General features: G+C 44.5%; 1 protein-coding gene across 1 annotated transcript in view; it reads right to left on the minus strand.

Annotated features, from left to right (window-relative positions):
* Positions 1-3,132: 3,132 nt before the first annotated feature.
* LOC119958324 (prisilkin-39-like) overlaps positions 3,133-18,589 on the minus strand; it is a 107,203-nt gene continuing 91,746 nt past the window's right edge. Inside the window, exons 32-38 of the mRNA XM_038786763.1 lie at positions 17,121-17,141; positions 14,592-14,606; positions 13,137-13,157; positions 11,017-11,037; positions 8,113-8,127; positions 5,545-5,642; positions 3,133-4,104 (exon numbers count right to left, since the gene is read on the minus strand). Coding sequence (XP_038642691.1) covers positions 5,581-5,642; positions 8,113-8,127; positions 11,017-11,037; positions 13,137-13,157; positions 14,592-14,606; positions 17,121-17,141 — 155 coding nt within the window. The 3' untranslated portion in view covers positions 3,133-4,104; positions 5,545-5,580. The remainder of the gene's footprint in view (positions 4,105-5,544; positions 5,643-8,112; positions 8,128-11,016; positions 11,038-13,136; positions 13,158-14,591; positions 14,607-17,120; positions 17,142-18,589) is intronic.

The following is an 18,589-nucleotide window of genomic DNA, read 5'->3' on the forward strand; positions in this document are numbered from 1 at the left end:
TGGGGATAGTGTAGAGGGAGCTTTACTCTGTATCTAACCCCGTGCTGTACCTGTCCTGGGAGTGTTTGATGGGGGCAGTGTAGAGGGAGCTTTACTCTGTATCTAACCCTGTGCTGTACCTGTCCTGGGAGTGTTTGATGGGGGCAGTGTAGAGGGAGCTTTACTCTGTATCTAACCCCGTGCTGTACCTGTCCTGGGAGTGTTTGATGGGGACAGTGTAGAGGAAGCTTTACTCTGTATCTAACCCCGTGCTGTACCTGTCCTGGGAGTGTTTGATGGGGACAGCGTAGAGGGAGCTTTACTCTGTATCTAACCCCGTGCTGGACCTGTCCTGGGAGTGTTTGATGGGGATAGTGTAGAGGAAGCTTTACTCTGTATCTAACCCCGTGCTGTACCTGTCCTGGGAGTGTTTGATGGGGACAGTGTAGAGGGAGCTTTACTCTGTATCTAACCCTGTGCTGTACCTGTCCTGGGAGTGTTTGATGGGGGCAGTGTAGAGGGAGCTTTACTCTGTAACTAACCCCGTGCTGTATCTGTCCTGGGAGTGTTTGATGGGGACAGTGTAGAGGGAGCTTTACTCTGTATCTACCCCGTGCTGTACCTGTCCTGGGAGTGTTTGAAGGGACAGTGTAGAGGGAGTGTTACTCTGTATCTAACCCCGTGCTGTACCTGTCCTGGGACTGTTGATGGGGACTGTGGAGAGGGAGCTTTACTCTGTATCTAACCCCGTGCTGTACCTGTCCTGGGAGTGTTTGATGGGGACAGCGTAGAGGGAGCTTTACTCTGTATCTAACCCCGTGCTGGACCTGTCCTGGGAGTGTTTGATGGGGACAGTGTAGAGGGAGCTTTACTTTGTATCTAACCCCGTGCTGTACCTGTCCTGGGAGTGTTTGATGGGGGCAGTGTAGAGGGAGCTTTACTCTGTATCTAACCCCGTGCTGTACCTGTCCTGGGAGTGTTTGATGGGGACAGTGTAGAGGGAGCTTTACTCTGTATCTAACCCCGTACTGTACCTGTCCTGGGAGTGTTTGATGGGGGCAGTGTAGAGGGAGCTTTACTCTGTATCTAACCCCGTGCTGTATCTGTCCTGGGAGTGTTTGATGGGGGCAGTGTAGAGGGAGCTTTACTCTGTATCTACCCCGTGCTGTACCTGTCCTGGGAGTGTTTGAAGGGACAGTGTAGAGGGAGTGTTACTCTGTATCTAACCCCGTGCTGTACCTGTCCTGGGAGTGTTTGATGGGGACTGTGGAGAGGAAGCTTTACTCTGTATCTAACCCCGTGCTGTACCTGTCCTGGGAGAGTTTGATGGGGGGCAGTGAAGAGGGAGCTTTACTCTGTATCTAACCCCGTGCTGGACCTGTCCTGGGAGTGTTTGATGAGGACAGTGTAGAGGGAGCTTTACTCTGTATCTAACCCCGTTCTGTATCTGTCCTGGGAGTGTTTGATGGGGACAGTGTAGAGGGAACTTTACTCTGTATCTAACCCCGTGCTGTACCTGTCCTGGGAGTGTTTGATGGGGACAGTGTAGAGGGAGCTTTACTATGTATCTAACCCCGTGCTGTACCTGTCCTGGGAGTGTTTGATGGGGGACAGTGTAGAGGGAGCTTTACTCTGTATCTAACCCCGTGCTGTCCCTACCCTGGGAGTGTTTGATGGGGACAGTGTAGACAGAGGGAGTCGTATTCTGCATTTCCCCCATATCAACTTTCCAGAAATACTTTGAATATTGCGTACCAGGCTCCACATCGACTGTTAGAATCCGCAGCCCTGACTGTTTGGCAGTTGCGCATGTCACTCCCAGCTGAATAGGTTCGACGGGAGGGGGGATCTGGGTGGTCAGGGACAGGGCAGGGTGGAGCCCTGGCTCTGACCCTGGTACTCAGGCACCTTGGCACTGCCCGGCTGGCACATTAACACCACCAACCTGGCACTGCTGAGGTGCCAGCGTGGCACTGACAGGGTGCCAGGGCACCTGGGTGGCACTGCCAAGGGTCCAGGCCTGAGGGGAGCAATGGTCAAGAGAAGGAGGATGGAGGGGGGGGGGGGATGTGGAGGGTGGGGGTTGACGAACGGGCATTTGTGGCCTCCAGGATATTGGGGCAAGATGAGAAGGCGGGTCCTCAGTGACTCCACGGACTGGTGTCCTCATGGCAACGCGAGGGACAGGGGTAATGCCCATGTGTGTGTGTGTGGGGGGGGGGGGGGGTGACACTGCCCGTGGGTGGGGGTTGTGCGGACCCTCAAGCTCACTCAGAGATCGGGCCCACCCTTCCAAAATGGCGGCCCGCTCTCTGAGGAGTCGACCTGACCCGTGAGCTCAGCTGCTCAACCTGAAAATAATCTCCCCTCGTCTCCTTTGCTTCAAGTGACCAACACCAGCTTCTCCAACCTAATCTTGAAGCTAAAACCCTTCCTCTGTGCAGCCATCCGAACAAATCTCCTCGGCAACCTCTCAATGACCTGAGCATTTTACTCAAGTATGGTGACCAGAACCGGACACAATACTGCAGTTGGAACCTGACCAGAGTTTTAGAAAGATTCAGTGTAACTTTGCTGCTTTTTTCCCCTCAATGTTCCTATTTATGAAATAAAAGATCCCATTTGCTTTTTTAAAGACTCACTCAAGCGGCCCTGCCTCTTCAAAGATCGAAGCACATTCCTCCATCTCAGCACATTCTTCAGGAATGTTGTTTGGTCCATATTGCCTCTCCCTTCTGCCACAATGCGCCACCTCCTGCTTCTTGGCATTAATTCCCGTCTGCTACCAGCCTGCCTATTCGACTCGCCTTTCATGCTGCAGTCGATTGTATCGTGCTCACGCTTGGCCGCATTTCCAAGTTTGCAAAGCCTTTTAAAGTAGTGACAACAGGGCGAGATTATTCCCCATTTTAACCTTTCAACTTTCACATTGAAGAACATAAAATGAAATGAAAATCGCTTATTGTTACAAGTATGGGAACTTGCTGTATCGGTCAATGTTTTGAAGGCATATTCCTGAATATCACCTTTGTGTCTGATCACAGTTAATATCGGTTTGTGGCTGCCAACAATATTCAAGAATTATGATTGCAGAAGATGAATATGTGTGTGATGATGATCAAAGGAATTGAAAAAAGAAATCTGACACATCACTTGTCGTTCTTGAATCTTTTATTAAGCTAGCAAGGTGCAAGTACATTGTTTATCATTGGAATCCAATCCCACTCTCCCAAACCCAACTGACACACTTGGAATTCAACTCAACTCAACCCAGGGAAAAGCAGCTGATCTAATGGGTTCATCTCCAGCACCCAACTGAGTCCAGCTCAAACCATGGAGCAAGCCAACTTTTACTGAGAAGGAAAATCATCAAGACCACAGCTCCAAGTTGTTTTCCTTGTTCAAAACTCATAAGAAGACAACTTTGGATTTTGAAACAGGTCTTGATGAACTCTTAATCAATGTGCTTGACATCCAGTTTTCGATCTGCGCAGTGGAATCGAAGAAGAAAGTGGTTTCTGATTTTGATTAAGATTTCACCGTTACGTTCCCCGGGAGTTCCCCTCAGTTTCAGATTTGAATTGAAAGTTTGTTCAACTTCCTGTCCCACAAAGATAATAATTACATTCAGTTGACATCAGTACCACCCTTCATTCTGCAAAGATGTTTCATTTGAAAGGTCAGAACCAGTCATTCCAAGATTACTCCAAAATGCCTCAGGGGAGATGCAACTTTAATTGGACTCGGGAATTATGGTTGGAAGAGATCACGTCAATTTTTAACTAAAATATTTTAAAACTAATCCATGAATCAAGGAGGACAAATCTTCAGTTAAGGACGTTACTTGACGAATAAACATTCATTCTCCAAGGATCTCCAGTCAGAGACCAAGAAGGCCTTTATCCCAACAGGTTGTACCATTTCTGGTTTTTGTGATGGTCACCAACAAAGAGGTTGGTCCGGGGTGGTGGGTTGCGGTGTTACTGGAGCATCAGTTGTCCTCCGTACTCCTGATCCAATGGTGAAGGGATGTCCCTTCTTGAGCAGCTACTGATTTAACGCGAAGCAGATTATGAGCAGCAATAACAATTTCATCCATTAGGGATCCAATCCAGAACGTGCTTCCTAGAAATCGAGACAGACATATTAATGAACATCATTGTTCAACGTCAACTTCATCAACTGAGAATCAAGAGCCCAGGTGGATATGAGGCAAATGGAGTTGGTTGTGAATAACTATGAAGCAGGAAAATAACAAAAACATGATTGTAATTAAAACTATCACTTCAGAATGGCGTGGAATAAGGATATTAAGTAGACTGACCGTCAATATTCATTAGGAAAAGGGTAAAGTCGCCACAGCCCCAGATGACCATGGGCTGCTTTCCCCTTAGAGGAGGGGAGCTGATTGGTGGGGATTTAACCCGAGGTCACTCCTCAGGCGAGGGGCAAGGTTGAGAAGGTGGGGCCATCATGAATAACCTCATTGCAATCCTACTGACTCCCACAGCTCCCTCGATTACAGACCTTCACCCTGCCTACGATCTCATTCTCCCAAATTCTTCGCCTCCGTCACATCGTTTCTGATGTTGCCCCTTTTTAAAAAGGCATTTCTGATCTGTTGGCTTTTTCTGGAACCGTGGCTTTACCCCTGTCCCTGTGCTTGAAAGAACACTTAACCGGGCTCGACTGTTTTCCCATACCTCCACCTTCACTTTTCCCCCCTCCCTCCCAGGACCATGATAGGGTCGTCGCTCTCCTCACTTTCCACCCCACCAGCCTCCACATTCACTGGGTCATCCTCCACCATTTCTGCCACTTCCTGCATGACGCCACCATGAAACGCACGCCCCCCCTCACTCCCCTGTTAGCATTCCGCAGAGACCGCTCCCTCCGAGACACTCCCATCCTACATCATCATCATTCCCACTCCTCATCCCCCGGCACCTTCAGTTCCAGCAACATTCGACTTGCCCTTCAATTTGGTCTGCTGTACTCGTCGCTCCCAATGCAGTCTTCTGTACGTTGGAGAGGCCAAATGCGGACTGGGCGACTGCTTTGCGGAACACCTCCGCTCAGCTCGCAAGCGTGACCCCAACCTTCCTGCCGCTTGCCATTTCAACTCACCATCTTGCTCCCAGGCCTACTCCCATCCGGAGGAAACCCACGCAGACACAGGGAGAAAGTGCAAACTCCACACGGACAGTCACCCGGGGCAGGATTGAACCCAGGACCCTGCAGCTGTGAGGCAGCAGTGCTAATCACTGTGCCACCACGCCGCCCCCTTGTTCACCCACGTTATCAATGCACCTTCCATAGCCATCCAGTCCTGATGTGGGACTTGGACCCAGAAGTTGAGGCCCAGAAATAGAATCATTGCCCATTGCACCACAAGACCCCACTTACACCAGTGACTCTATTTCACCAAGTATTGAATTGGTTGTAAAGTGCTTCAAGACATCCAATGGGAATTTAAAGAACTATATAAATGCAAGTCTCATTTTTCAACCCCGAACAGAATAACGGAGTCATGTTTTAATATAAACTCTTAAAAGATCCATTTACCAGAAGGATGACTTATGAGGAACCATCAGAGTGACATCAGCGACATTGTCCATGGTAGCAGTGACAACCTGGGGAGCAATCGGCGTCACAGCTGCAGCCTGGGAAGGATATGCAAGGTGAATTTAGTTCAATTATTTAAACCAGCTTTTTCCAATGCTTTTATCACCAGGAATGAGGTTCAGGAGTTCTATGAATGTTCAGAAACCAGAGAAATGCCACCTAACCTCCCTGTGGGAGACCCTTCAGCACACGGATTACAATCGTTCAAGAAAGTCGTCCACCACCATCTTCGTAAAGGATGCTGGGAATAGACAAAACACGCCAGCGATGCCCATCGGCAGTGTGTGGGTCCATTCACCAATTTCTGGGGCATCTTACTCAAGCGAAGACAACGAACAAAAACCCTCACATATACAGTGGGTCCAGAGTTTTCATAACCGTACAGTTGCAGCAAATCGAAGGCCCTGTATCCAGGAGGAACTTTGTGGTTTTGAAATTCTAACACCAGTTGGGGGGGGGGGAGAACAGCAACGATAAAGATTCTTGGACGTTGAGTGTTCAAAAAGATTCATAGAAAAGATGTTCAAAAGTTAATGAGGAAGAATGAGGCTTCGGGATAATAAGAGAGAAAACCCTACGACACTGGAGCCTGTTACAAAATGTTCCTAATCTCCCTTCACTTTCTATTTGGCTCATTGGTCTCCAGAAATTGATGCATCAGAACTCAGAATAAATCGATTATCTGGGGAATTATTAGTCTAACCGCCGTTGTTGGCAAACTCCTAAAATTTGAATTCAGTTCATTAAATCAATCTGGAATACTAAGCTGATCGCAATAAAGGTGACCATGTAACTATTGGATCATGTGGAAAACTAAAGTGATTCACGAATCGCTCCTCAGGCAAGGCAATCTGCCACCCTTACCCGGTCTGACCGACATGGGACTCCAGACCCACAGGAGTGTGGATGCCCTCTGAAATGGGCAAGTTAGTCACTCACTTACATTCCAGTAGCTGTGGGTGGATAGAATAAAAGTCCTGACAGCGAAAAGATATCCTGGTGTCTGGTAGAACAGGAAATGAAGTAGTCTGGACAGGAAGTTGTTCAATGGCCAGGAAACAAAGCACTATGGGAAGTACCGATTACTTAGTAAATTTTAAACTCCCAGACACTAAAATGATGTTTTGGCAGGTGTGTGGATTTATATCTCTGCTTAGCTGCAATATCTCTTCAAAGTGACCAAAACAATTAATACCACTGAGTGGAGAAATCTCCATTGAATCCCAATCAATGTTTTGGAACAAAAGATTTGTATAAAGTCAGAAAGTTGAACCTTTTTGTACATTTCAAATTGCTCCAAATGCAACATTTCTTTCTTGGCAAGGATACCGGGGGGTTTTAAAATTGAAGCTTTTCATCAATCGTAGAATCCCTCCAGTGCAGAAGGTACATCGAGTCTGCATCGACCCCCTGAGGGAACACCCGACCTAGACCAACTCCTCCACCCTATCCCCATTACCCCCCACCTAACCTGTACATCCCTGAACACTCAGGGGGATATTTATATCATGGCCAATCCACCTCACCTTCACCTCTTTGGACTGTGGGAGGAAACCGGAGCACCCGGAGGAAACCCACGCACACACGAGGAGAAAGTGCAAACTCCACACAGACAGTGACCCAAGGCCGGAATTGAACCCAGGTCGCTGTGAGGCAGCAGTGCCAACCACTGTGCCACCAACAATGATCGATGGAACATTACTGGACGGCAGGTTGTGGTTAAGCTGCGTGACATTACTCTGGCTGTTGTGAATTGAAAATATGGGATCACGTCCAGCGGGTAACTGCAAGTATTTTACACAGATCACTGAATCGAATCATCACAGACAATGGTATTGGCATTTTGCCCATTTCACTCAGTGCCGTTATTAGTGGCTGATACAAAGGTACTTCCGTCGGTCTTTCACTGTTTTCATCATTTGATTACAGCTGATTATCACCCGATATTCGTGGCATTATGCAGCAAGAGGGGAAAGTTTGGCATTTCTTTATTCTTTCACGGGATGTGAGTATCAATGATTATCCTTGAACTGAGAGTCTTGCTCAGTCACTATAGAATCAACCTCATTGCTGAGGGTCTGCAGTCAGCCAGACAAGGGAAGGATGTCAGATTCCCTTCCTGAAAGGGAATTAGCGATCCAGCAATTATAGTTTCAAAATCGCCATGACTGAGACTAGCGATATAATGTAAGGATTATTAATTGAATTTAAATTCCACCAGCTACAGCAGCGGGATTTGAACCTGTGTCCCCAAGCATTAGCCTGCGGCCTCTGGATCACTTGTCCAGTTGACATTACCCCTGTGCTACCATCTCCTACTAAACATCTCAGGCATGAGCTGCTCGCCCCATCAATAGTTTGTTGTAACATGGAGGTAGATATGAGTGAAAGGGCGGCGGTGTGGGGAATGGATCCGTCTTTCACTCCCATCGACAGTTTTGTTCCTCACTCTCTCTGGTCTTATTCGTGGGGGTGCAACAGATCTCGAAAAATAAAGACAATACTTGCCATAATTTCCATATCCTGTGGAACAAACAGATTGGTGTCAACACCGTCTGCAGAAAATGACTTGGAAATCCACATTTTCTGTCCAAACAGTTCAGCAATTGTCACTTTCAGCACGGTGCAGGTTTCCGTCTTTCCAAAACTAAAGGAGCAATCCTGTTTTATTTCATTTTTTAAAAATCTCTTCTCCCTTTTCCGATCACTATCAAATTATTTCACATCAAGGCAATATTTATCTCCATGACAAATTCTAGCTTAGCATTAATTTTCAAAAACGAAACACATTTTACCCTTCAGCCCCGCTTCATTTCAATTCATTTAAGTTAATTTTGGTTCTATTTTTTCATAAGATCACTCGGGGACAGATAATGTATGAGCGATCTATTGAGCTATCTAATATATAAGCAGATGACACAAAGATATACAGAGGGACAGATAGTATTGAGGAAGCAGGGGGGCTGCATGAGGATTTGGACAGGCTAGGAGAGTGGGCAATGAAGTGGCAGATGGAATACAATGTGGAAAGTGTGAGGTTAGGCACTTTGGAAGGAAGAATGGAGGCATAGACTATTTTCTAAATGGGGAAAAGCTTTGGAAAGCAGAAGCACAAAGGGACTTGGGAGTCCTTGTTCAAGATTGTCTTAAGGTTAATGTGCCGGTTCAATCGGCAGCGAGGAAGGCAAATGCAATTTTAACATTCATGTCGAGAGGGCTAGAATACAAGATCATGGATCTGCTTCTGAGGCTGTATGAGGCTCTGGTCCAACCCCATTTGGAGTATTGTGAGCAGTTTTGGACCCCATATCTAAGGAAGGATGTGCTGACTTTGGAAAGGGTCCAGAGGAGGTTCATAAGAATGATCCCTGGAATGAAGGGCTTGTCGTATGAGGAACGGTCAAAGACTCAGGGTCCGTACTCGTTGGCGTTCAGAAGGATGAGGGGGGATCTTATTGAAACTTACAGAATACTGTGATGCCTGGATAGAGTGGATGTAGAGAAGATGTTTCCACGAGTAGGAAAAACTAGAACCAGAGGACACAATCTCAGACTAAAGGGACAATCCTTTGAAAGATAAATGAGGATGGATTTCTTCAGCCAGAGGGTGGTGAATCTGCCGAACCTTTGCCGCAGAAGGCTGTGGAGTCCAAATCAGAGTGTCTTTAAGACAGAGATAGATAGGTTGTTGATTAATAAGGGGATCAGGGGTTATGGGGAGAAGGCAGGAGAATGGAGATCAGACAAATGTCAGCCATGATCGAATGGCGGAGCTGACTCGATGGGCCGAGTGACCGAATTCTGCTCCTATGTCTTATAGTCTTATCTGACATTCCTTTGTCAGGTAGTCAATGAAGCTTTCATGCACTTAAATATAACGAAAATTGTTTGGGGTGCAGAATTTATTTCAACCTTGCTAAGTTCTTCAGTTGAATCAATTTTCATTACGGTCTGGTTAATGATCACATTTCCGATAGGACTGATTTTAAGAGCTCAGAAAGCCTCCAATAGGACAGAATTATATATTCACATTATAACCCGATGGTAATCTGTCCAACAGCTATTTGAAATATTCGGCTTATTTTGAGCATTGCCTTTATTAATGAGCATACGCTGGTTGGGGTGGTAGATGCCATGGGTGATGTGTTGGGCAGGCTGGTTAGATGTGGACTGCACTTGATGCAGTGTCGCGAGAGACAGACCTCCAACACTTGATAAGATGCAACACGATTTTATTTAACGTCTTAACTATTATACATGTTCAACTGTGGGTTGACACTGTGCTGACTTGACTGGAGACCTAGTACTACCCTGACCAGACTTACGAGCTGCCGCATGGTGTTTGCACTGGCTATGCTCACGAGCTCTGACTGTCTCAGAGGCTGGGTCCAGAGAGAGCAGGAAAACTGGTGCCCTCTGGCTTTATAGTGGTTGTGTCCTGTCTGGTGATTGGCTGCTCTGTGCTGTGTGCTTCCTGGTCATCCTGTGTGTCAATCACTGCCTGTCTACACTCCATTATATACAGAGATGTATATTATGTCAATGGGTTTAACCACTGTCAACTGCTTTGACAAAGAGTCATCGGTTCGAAACGTTCGCTCTTTTCTCTCCCTACAGATGCTGCCAGACTTGCTGAGATTTTCCAGCATCTTCCCCTTCGGTTTAACCACTGTTGTTGCCTTCAAATACTCTCCCTGCCCTCCGAGCATTATTGGAATCACCAAGTGAGAGCCTGGTGGCTGGCTTCGCCTGGACAGGATCTGAACATAGAACATAGAACAGTACAGCACAGAACAGGCTCTTCGGCCCTCGATGTTGTGCCGAGCAATGATCACCCTACACAAACCCACGTATCCACCCTATACCCGTAACCCAACACCCCCACCCCACCCCACCCCACCCTTAACCTTACTTTTTTAGGACACTACGGGCAATTTAGCATGGCCAATCCACCTAACCCGCACATCTTTGGACGGTGGGAGGAAACCGGAGCACCCGGAGGAAACCCACGCACACACGGGGAAGACGTGCAGACTCCGCATCGACAGTGACCCAGCCGGGAATCGAACCGCGGACCCTGGAGCTGTAAAGCATTTATGCTAACCACCATGCTACCGTGCTGCCCACGGCAGCATATGAAATTTGCTGTTATCATATTACATTGGGTCAGCTGAACATTTTGTCAATTAGAAATGTCAGTCTTGCTCTACCTTCTCATCACAAAAACATATATTTATTCCTTGACCTGCATTGACCCCGTGAATACTTTGTAACGAGGGAACAGACGTCAATGTGCAGCGTAATTGGTGAGAGACGGGGTTTGTGATTGGCCGCCATCAACATCTTTTATTATTCAGCGCCTGTGACCTTATTCCGTGTTGAAAATCAGATCAGTAAAATTAAAATCATTACCTTTGTTGTAGTAACTGTTTCCTGCGGAAAGCAAAGAATAGATTGGTGTTAACAGTTTCTGGAGAGAGTGTTTTAGAAATCTACATTTTGAAAGCAATTAGATTCCCAATTGGAACATTCAACAACGCAAGCATTATCAGGTTGGTGTGGTTCTTTCAAACATTAAATGAAAATTTCCATTCAAATGATTTTATTTTCATGGTTATTCCTATCTCCTTCCTTTGTAGGCAAATATCTAACTGTCTTGCATCAATGTAGAGAATAAAAGGCAAATTTTTCTCCTTCATAGTTTATGTATTTACCTAGGTTTTGAACTAAAGTTTACCATTCACACCCAAATTTCAACTTGCTTAAGTTATTTATGGCTCTAATTTATACTTGAATTATTTGGGGACAATCCTGCATGAGTTGTGTAAGTTGCTTTCTTCTCTCTGTTATTTAATGCCGTTTTTAAAGATTTCATCATTTAAAATAAGTCAGAACTGTACGTCAGCAGTGCAGCAACATGTATAAAACAACAAAAATACTGCAGATGATGGAATCCAAAACAAGAAACAGGTTTCTCTCCTGATAGATGGGACAGGCCTGCTGAGTTTTTTCAGCAATATTGTTAAATGTGCATTGTGGTCTGGTTAATGATCACATCTCAGAGCAGGACAGACTTGAGTGACCCAGAAGGATCCTGATTGGATAGGATTATAAGTTCATTTTGAAGCTGCTTCTTCACGAGTAGGTAAATTGGAAATAATTGGCACAGCTGATTGGCTAGAGCTATCTCACTTGACGTTAAACATTCAGCTGCTGGACAATTCCAGCCAATGGTATGAATGACTTGCCCCAATGTTGACCATTGCCTTCACTGCTGACTGTACGCAGGGGGGTTAACCATGGCTATTCTCACTGTTGCTATCTTTCAATACTGATAGTTCATTGCTGTGTAATCATAAGGGGAGAGGCCAACGACCAGATATTTCCGGACACGATCATAGGGTCAGCTAAACCTCTAGTCAGATACAAAATTTGGGCAATACTAATTTTTGCTGCTTTTTGGAAAAAAAATATATTTTGCTTGTCGAGTAATTTTGAAAACAGAAAATTTTCCTAATTAATACTTTGTAGTGAGGGATTAAATGTGAATGTACAGCGAGCGTAATGGTGCATTGAAGGGATTGCGTTTGGCTCTCATTAATATCGTTTCTGCTCGGAAACTGTCACTCTGAGGGGAGTGGAATGTATAAAATTAAAGATAACACTTTACTAGGATAATAGTTGTAATGTGTGGAACAAACAGATTGGAGTTAACATTGTTTGCAGAGAACAAATTGATATAGTACATTTACACAAAACCAGTTCAACAATCGTTACCTTGCACAATGTTTCACAAAGTGCGGTTCGCGACCCACAGGAGGGTGTCAGAAGGGTCACGGAGTGCAGTGTCTCAAAAATATAAACCGCAGGGATAAGAATAAAAAAGGACAGACTAGGAACAGAGAATGTCATTTGAAATTCAGGCAAGAAATGAGGGAAAGATCAGGTGTGAGGCTGATATAGTAATGATTGTTCAGGAGAGTTGAAGGTGGCACAGTAGCAGAGTGGTTAGCACTGTTGCTTTGCATCACCAGGGTCCCGGGTTCAAATCCCATTTGGGTCACTGAATGTGCGGAGACTGCACGTTCTCCCCGTGTCTGCGTGGGTATCCTCCGGCTGCTCCGGCTTCCTCCCACAATTCCCGAAAGACGTACTGTTAGATGAATTGGACGTTCTGAATTCTCCCTCTGTGCACCCAAACATGCGCCGGAATGTGGCGACAAGGGGATTTTCACTGTAGTTTCATTGCGGTGTTAATGTAAGCCTACTTGTGACAACAATAAAGATTATCTAATCTGCAGGTGGGAATGCGGACTACATCTTCTAATAACAGAAACATACACAATTCCTGACCAGTAATTTCAATAATAGCAAATATATGAGTACTGTGTAACAAGGGAGTAGATGTCAATGCGCTGGGTGATGGGGCCGGGATGGGATTTGTGATTGGCCGTCATCAACATCTTATATTGTTCAGTGTCTGTGTCCTTATTCCTTGTTGAGAACCTGATCAGTAAAAGTAAAGACATTACCATGGGAGTGGCTGCCGTATCCTGTGGAAAGAAGAGATTGCTGTTAACACGTTTTGACAGAATCTATTGGAAATCCACATGTTTAACACAATTAGTTCTACAACTGGAACAATAAATGGTGCAAGGATTATGGGTAGCATTTGCTCTTTCAAAAATTAAATTAAAATTACGAATCATAATCATTTTATTTTAGTTTATTAATTTTCCATCCGTTCATTGATGAAGATTTATCTTGCATCAATCCAGAGAGTAAAATATAAAATTTGCTCCTTCACAGTTTATTTGTTGAACATTGCCATTCACACTCACTTCATTTCAACATGCTTCAGTTATTTATGACTCCAATTTATACTCGGATTATTTGGGACTGATCCAGTATGAGTTGTGTGACATTCTCCTCTTTATTATCTAATGCAGGTTTTTGTTAACAATTTATTGTTCCAAATCGATCAGAACTGAATGACGATAGTGCAGTAATGTTTCTATATATTTGATCAATTAGCCTTGCGGTCTGGGTAATGGTCGTTGAGCAGGGCAGGACAGACTTGAGTAACTCAGAAAGCTCTGTATTGGATAGAATTATAATGTCACTCTGTTCCTAACTGTTGACCAACAGGCATGTTGGAAATATTTGACACAGCTGATTGGATAGAACTATCTCATTTGTTGTTAAAAACATCCAGCTCCTGGTCTGTCCCAGACAATAGTCTGAATGACTTGCCCCGATGTTGATCATTGCCTTCACTGCTGACTGTAAACAGTTTGGGGAGGTAAATGCCATTTACCATGGCTATTCTCACTGTTGCTGTTTTTCAATACTGTTCGTTCATTCCCTGCGTTACAGGAATCATAAAGGGAGAGGCCAAAGACCAGCAATTCCTGAGCAGGGTCGAAAGTTTGCTGTTATCTTTTTTTGATAGGTCAGCTGAACCTCTAATCAATCACACAATTTGGTAAATCTCATTTTCCGTTGCGTTTAGAACTATAGTATATTTTTACCTTGAGTAATTTCAGAACAGAAAATTAACTGAATACCGCATTCAGACGGAGAATCGCTCGTCAGCTCAAAATCGGGGGTGTTTCGGGCACCCCCCCCCTAGGTACCCTCTTGCCCCAGCCAACCCATCAATGAGATGGGCAAGCTCCAGCGCAACCAGTACCACCTGCCTGGCTGGGGTGAGAATGTGTGAGGCGTCGAGTGCTTATGTGCAGTTCCTGCTTGTCAGGCTCCCCAGTGCCGATCCCGACCCTGTCGTATCGCACATGGGCATGCATTGGAATTGCCCGAATTCCATGTGCTAGCCCAATTAATGTCCTACATTGCTCCAGGACCGGAGTCACTTTTGGTGCGGTACAATACTCGCGATTCACTCCCATCGACAGTTTTGTTCCTCACTCTCTCTGGTCTTATTCGTGGGGGTGCAACAGATCTCGGAAAATAAAGACAATACTTGCCATAATTTCCATATCCTGTGGAACAAACAGATTGGTGTCAACACCGTCTGCAGAAAATGACTTGGAAATCCACATTTTCTATCCAAGCAGTTCAGGAATTGGCACTTTTAGCACGGCGCTGATTTGGGTCTTTCCAAAACTAAAGGAGCAATCCTGTTTTATTTCAGTTTATTTCATCACTTCTCCCTTTTCCGATCAACATCGAATTACTTCGCATCAAGGCAATATTTATCTCCATGACAAATTCTGGCTTGGCATTAATTTTCACAAACAAAACACATTTTACCCTTCAGCCCCGCTTCATTTCAATTCATTTAAGTTAATTTTGGTTCTATTTTTTGATAAGATCACTCGGGGACAGATAATGTATGAGCGATCTATTGAGCTATCTAATATATAAGCTGATGACACAAAGATATGCAGAGGGACAGATAGTATTGAGGAAGCAGGGGGGCTGCAGAAGGATTTGGACAGGCTAGGAGAGTGGGCGACGAAGTGGCAGATGGATTACAATGTGGAAAGTGTGAGGTTAGGCACTTTGGAAGGAAGAATGGAGGCATAGACTATTTTCTAAATGGGGAAAGGCTTTGGAAAGCAGAAGCACAAAGGGACTTGGGAGTCCTTGTTCAAGATTGTCTTGAGGTTAATGTGCCGGTTCAATCGGCAGCGAGGAAGGCAAATGCAATTTTAACATTCATGTCGAGAGGGCTAGAATACAAGATCATGGATCTGCTTCTGAGGCTGTATGAGGCTCTGGTCCAACCCCATTTGGAGTATTGTGAGCAGTCTTGGACCCCATATCTAAGGAAGGATGTGCTGACTTTGGAAAGGGTCCAGAGGAGGTTCCTAAGAATGATCCCTGGAATGAAGGGCTTGTCGTATGAGGAGCGGTTAAAGACTCAGGGTCTGTACTCGTTGGCGTTCAGAAGGATGAGGGGGGATCTTATTCAAAGTTACAGGATACTGTGATGCCTGGATAGAGTGGACGTAGAGAAGATGTTTCCACTAGTAGGAAAAAATAGAACCAGAGGACACAATCTCAGACTAAAGGGACAATCCTTTAAAAATGAAATGAGGATGGATTTCTTCAGACAGAGGGTGGTGAATCTGCCGAACCTTTGCCGCAGAAGGCTGTGGAGTCCAAATCAGAGTGTCTTTAAGACAGAGATAGATAGGTTGTTGATTAATAAGGGGATCAGGGGTAATGGGGAGAAGGCAGGAGAATGGAGATCAGACAAATGTCAGCCATGATCGAATGGCGGAGCAGACTCGATGGGCCGAGTGACCGAATTCTGCTCCTATGTCTTATGGTCTTATCTGACATTCCTTTGTCAGGTATTCAATGAAGCTTTCATGCAATTAAATATAACGAAAATTGTTTGGGGTACAGAATTTATTTCAACCTTGCTAAGTTCTTCAGTTGAATCAATTTTCATTACGGTCTGGTTAATGATCACATTTCCGATAGGACTGATTTTAAGAGCTCAGAAAGCCTCCAATAGGACAGAATTATATATTCACATTATAACCCGATGGTAATCTGTCCAACAGCTATTTGAAATATTCAGCTTATTTTGAGCATTGCCTTTATTAATGAGCATACGCTGGTTGGGGCGGTAGATGCCATGGGTGATGTGTTGGGCAGGCTGGGTAGATGTGGACGGCACTTGATGCAGTGTCGCGAGAGACAGACCTCCAACACTTGATAAGATGCAACACGATTTTATTTAACGTCTTAACTATTATACATATTCAACTGTAGGTTGACACTGTGCTGACTTGACTGGAGACCTAGTACTAGCCTGACCAGACTTACGAGCTACCGCATGGTGTTTGCACTGGCTATGCTCACGAGCTCTGACTGTCTCAGAGGCTGGGTCCAGAGAGAGCGGGAAACCTGGTACCCTCTGGCTTTATAGTGGTTGTGTCCTGCCTGGTGATTGGCTGCTCTGTGCTGTGTGCTTACTGGTCATCCTGTGTGTCAATCACTGCCTGTCTACACTCCATTATATACAGAGATGTATATTATGTCAATGGGTTTAACCACTGTCAACTGCTTTGTCAAAGAGTCATCGGACTCGAAACGTTAGCTCTTTTCTCTCCCTACAGATGCTGCCAGACTTGCTGAGATTTTCCAGCATCTTCCCCTTTGGTTTAACCACTGTTGTTGCCTTCAGATACTCTCCCTGCCCTCCGAGCATTATTGGAATCACCAAGTGAGAGCCTGGTGGCTGGCTTCGCCTGGACAGGATCTGAAATTTGATCTTATCATATTTCATTGGGTCAGCTGAACATTTTGTCAATTAGAAATGTCAGTCCTGCTGTACCTTCTCGGAACAAAAACATATTTTTATTCCTTGACCTGCATTGACCCCGTGAATACTTTGTAACGAGGGAATAGACGTCAATGTGCAGGGTAATTGGTGAGAGACGGGGTTTGTGATTGGCCGCCATCAACATCTTTTATTATTCAGCGCCTGTGACCTTATTCCGTGTTGAAAATCAGATCAGTAAAATTAAAATCATTACCTTTGTTGTAGTAGCTGTTTCCTGCGGAAAGCAAAGAATAAATTGGTGTTAACAGTTTCTGGAGACAGTGTTTTGGAAATCTACATTTTGAAAGCAGTTAGATTCCCAATTGGAACATTCAACAACGCAAGCATTATCAGGTTGGTGTGGTTCTTTCAAACATTAAATGAAAATTTCCATTCAAATGATTTTATTTTCATGGTTATTCCTATCTCCTTCCTTTGTAGGCAAATATCTAACTGTTTTGCATCAATGTAGAGAATAAAATGCAAATTTCTCTCCATCATAGTTTATGTATTTACCTAGGTTTTGAACTAAAGTTTACCATTCACACCCAAATTTCAACTTGCTTAAGTTATTTATGGCTCTAATTTATACTTGAATTATTTGGGGACAATCCTGCATGAGTTGTGTAAGTTGCTTTCTTCTCTCTATTATTTAATGCCGTTTTTAAAGATTTCATCATTTAAAATAAGTCAGAACTGTACGTCAGCAGTGCAGCAATATGTATAAAACAACAAAAATACTGCAGATGATGGAATCCAAAACAAGAAACAGGTTTCTCTGCTGATAGATGGGACAGGCCTGCTGAGTTTTTTCAGCAATATTGTTAAATGTGCAGTGTGGTCTGGTTAATGATCACATCTCAGAGCAGGACAGACTTGAGTGACCCAGAAGGATCCTGATTGGATAGGGTTCTAAGTTCATTTTGAAGCTGCTTCTTCACTAGTAGGTAAGTTGGAAATAATTGGCACAGCTGATTGGCTAGAACTATCTCATTTGACGTTAAACATTCAGCTGCTGGATAATTCCAGCCAATGGTATGAATGACTTGCCCCAATGTTGACCATTGCCTTCACTGCTGACTGTACGCAGGGGGGTTAACCATGGCTATTCTCACTGTTGCTATCTTTCAATACTGATAGTTCATTGCTGTGTAATCATAAGGGGAGAGGCCAACGACCAGATATTTCCGGACACGGTCATAAGGTCAGCTAAACCTCTAGTCAACTACAAAATTTGGGAAATACTAATTCTTGCTGCTTTTTGGAAAAAAAATATATTTTCCTTGTCGAGTAATTTTGAGAACAGAAAATTCTCCTAATTAATACTTTGTAGTGAGGGATTAAATGTGAATGTACATCGAGCGTAATGGTGCATTGAAGGGATTGCGTTTGGCTCTCATTAATATCGTTTCTGCTCGGAAACTGTCACTCTGAGGGGAGTGGAATATATAAAATTAAAGATAACACTTTACCAGGATAATAGTTGTAATCTGTGGAACAAACAGATTGGAGTTAACATTGTTTGCAGAGAACAAATTGATATAGTACATTTACACAAAACCAGTTCAACAATCGTTACCTTGCATAATGTTTCACAAAGTGCGGTTCGCGACTCACAGGAGGGTGTCAGAAGGGTCACGGAGTGCAGTGTCTCAAAAATATAAACCGCAGGGATAAGAATAA

The sequence above is a fragment of the Scyliorhinus canicula genome, chromosome 29, assembly GCF_902713615.1.
Source record: "Scyliorhinus canicula chromosome 29, sScyCan1.1, whole genome shotgun sequence".
Taxonomy (NCBI): Eukaryota; Metazoa; Chordata; class Chondrichthyes; order Carcharhiniformes; family Scyliorhinidae; genus Scyliorhinus; species Scyliorhinus canicula.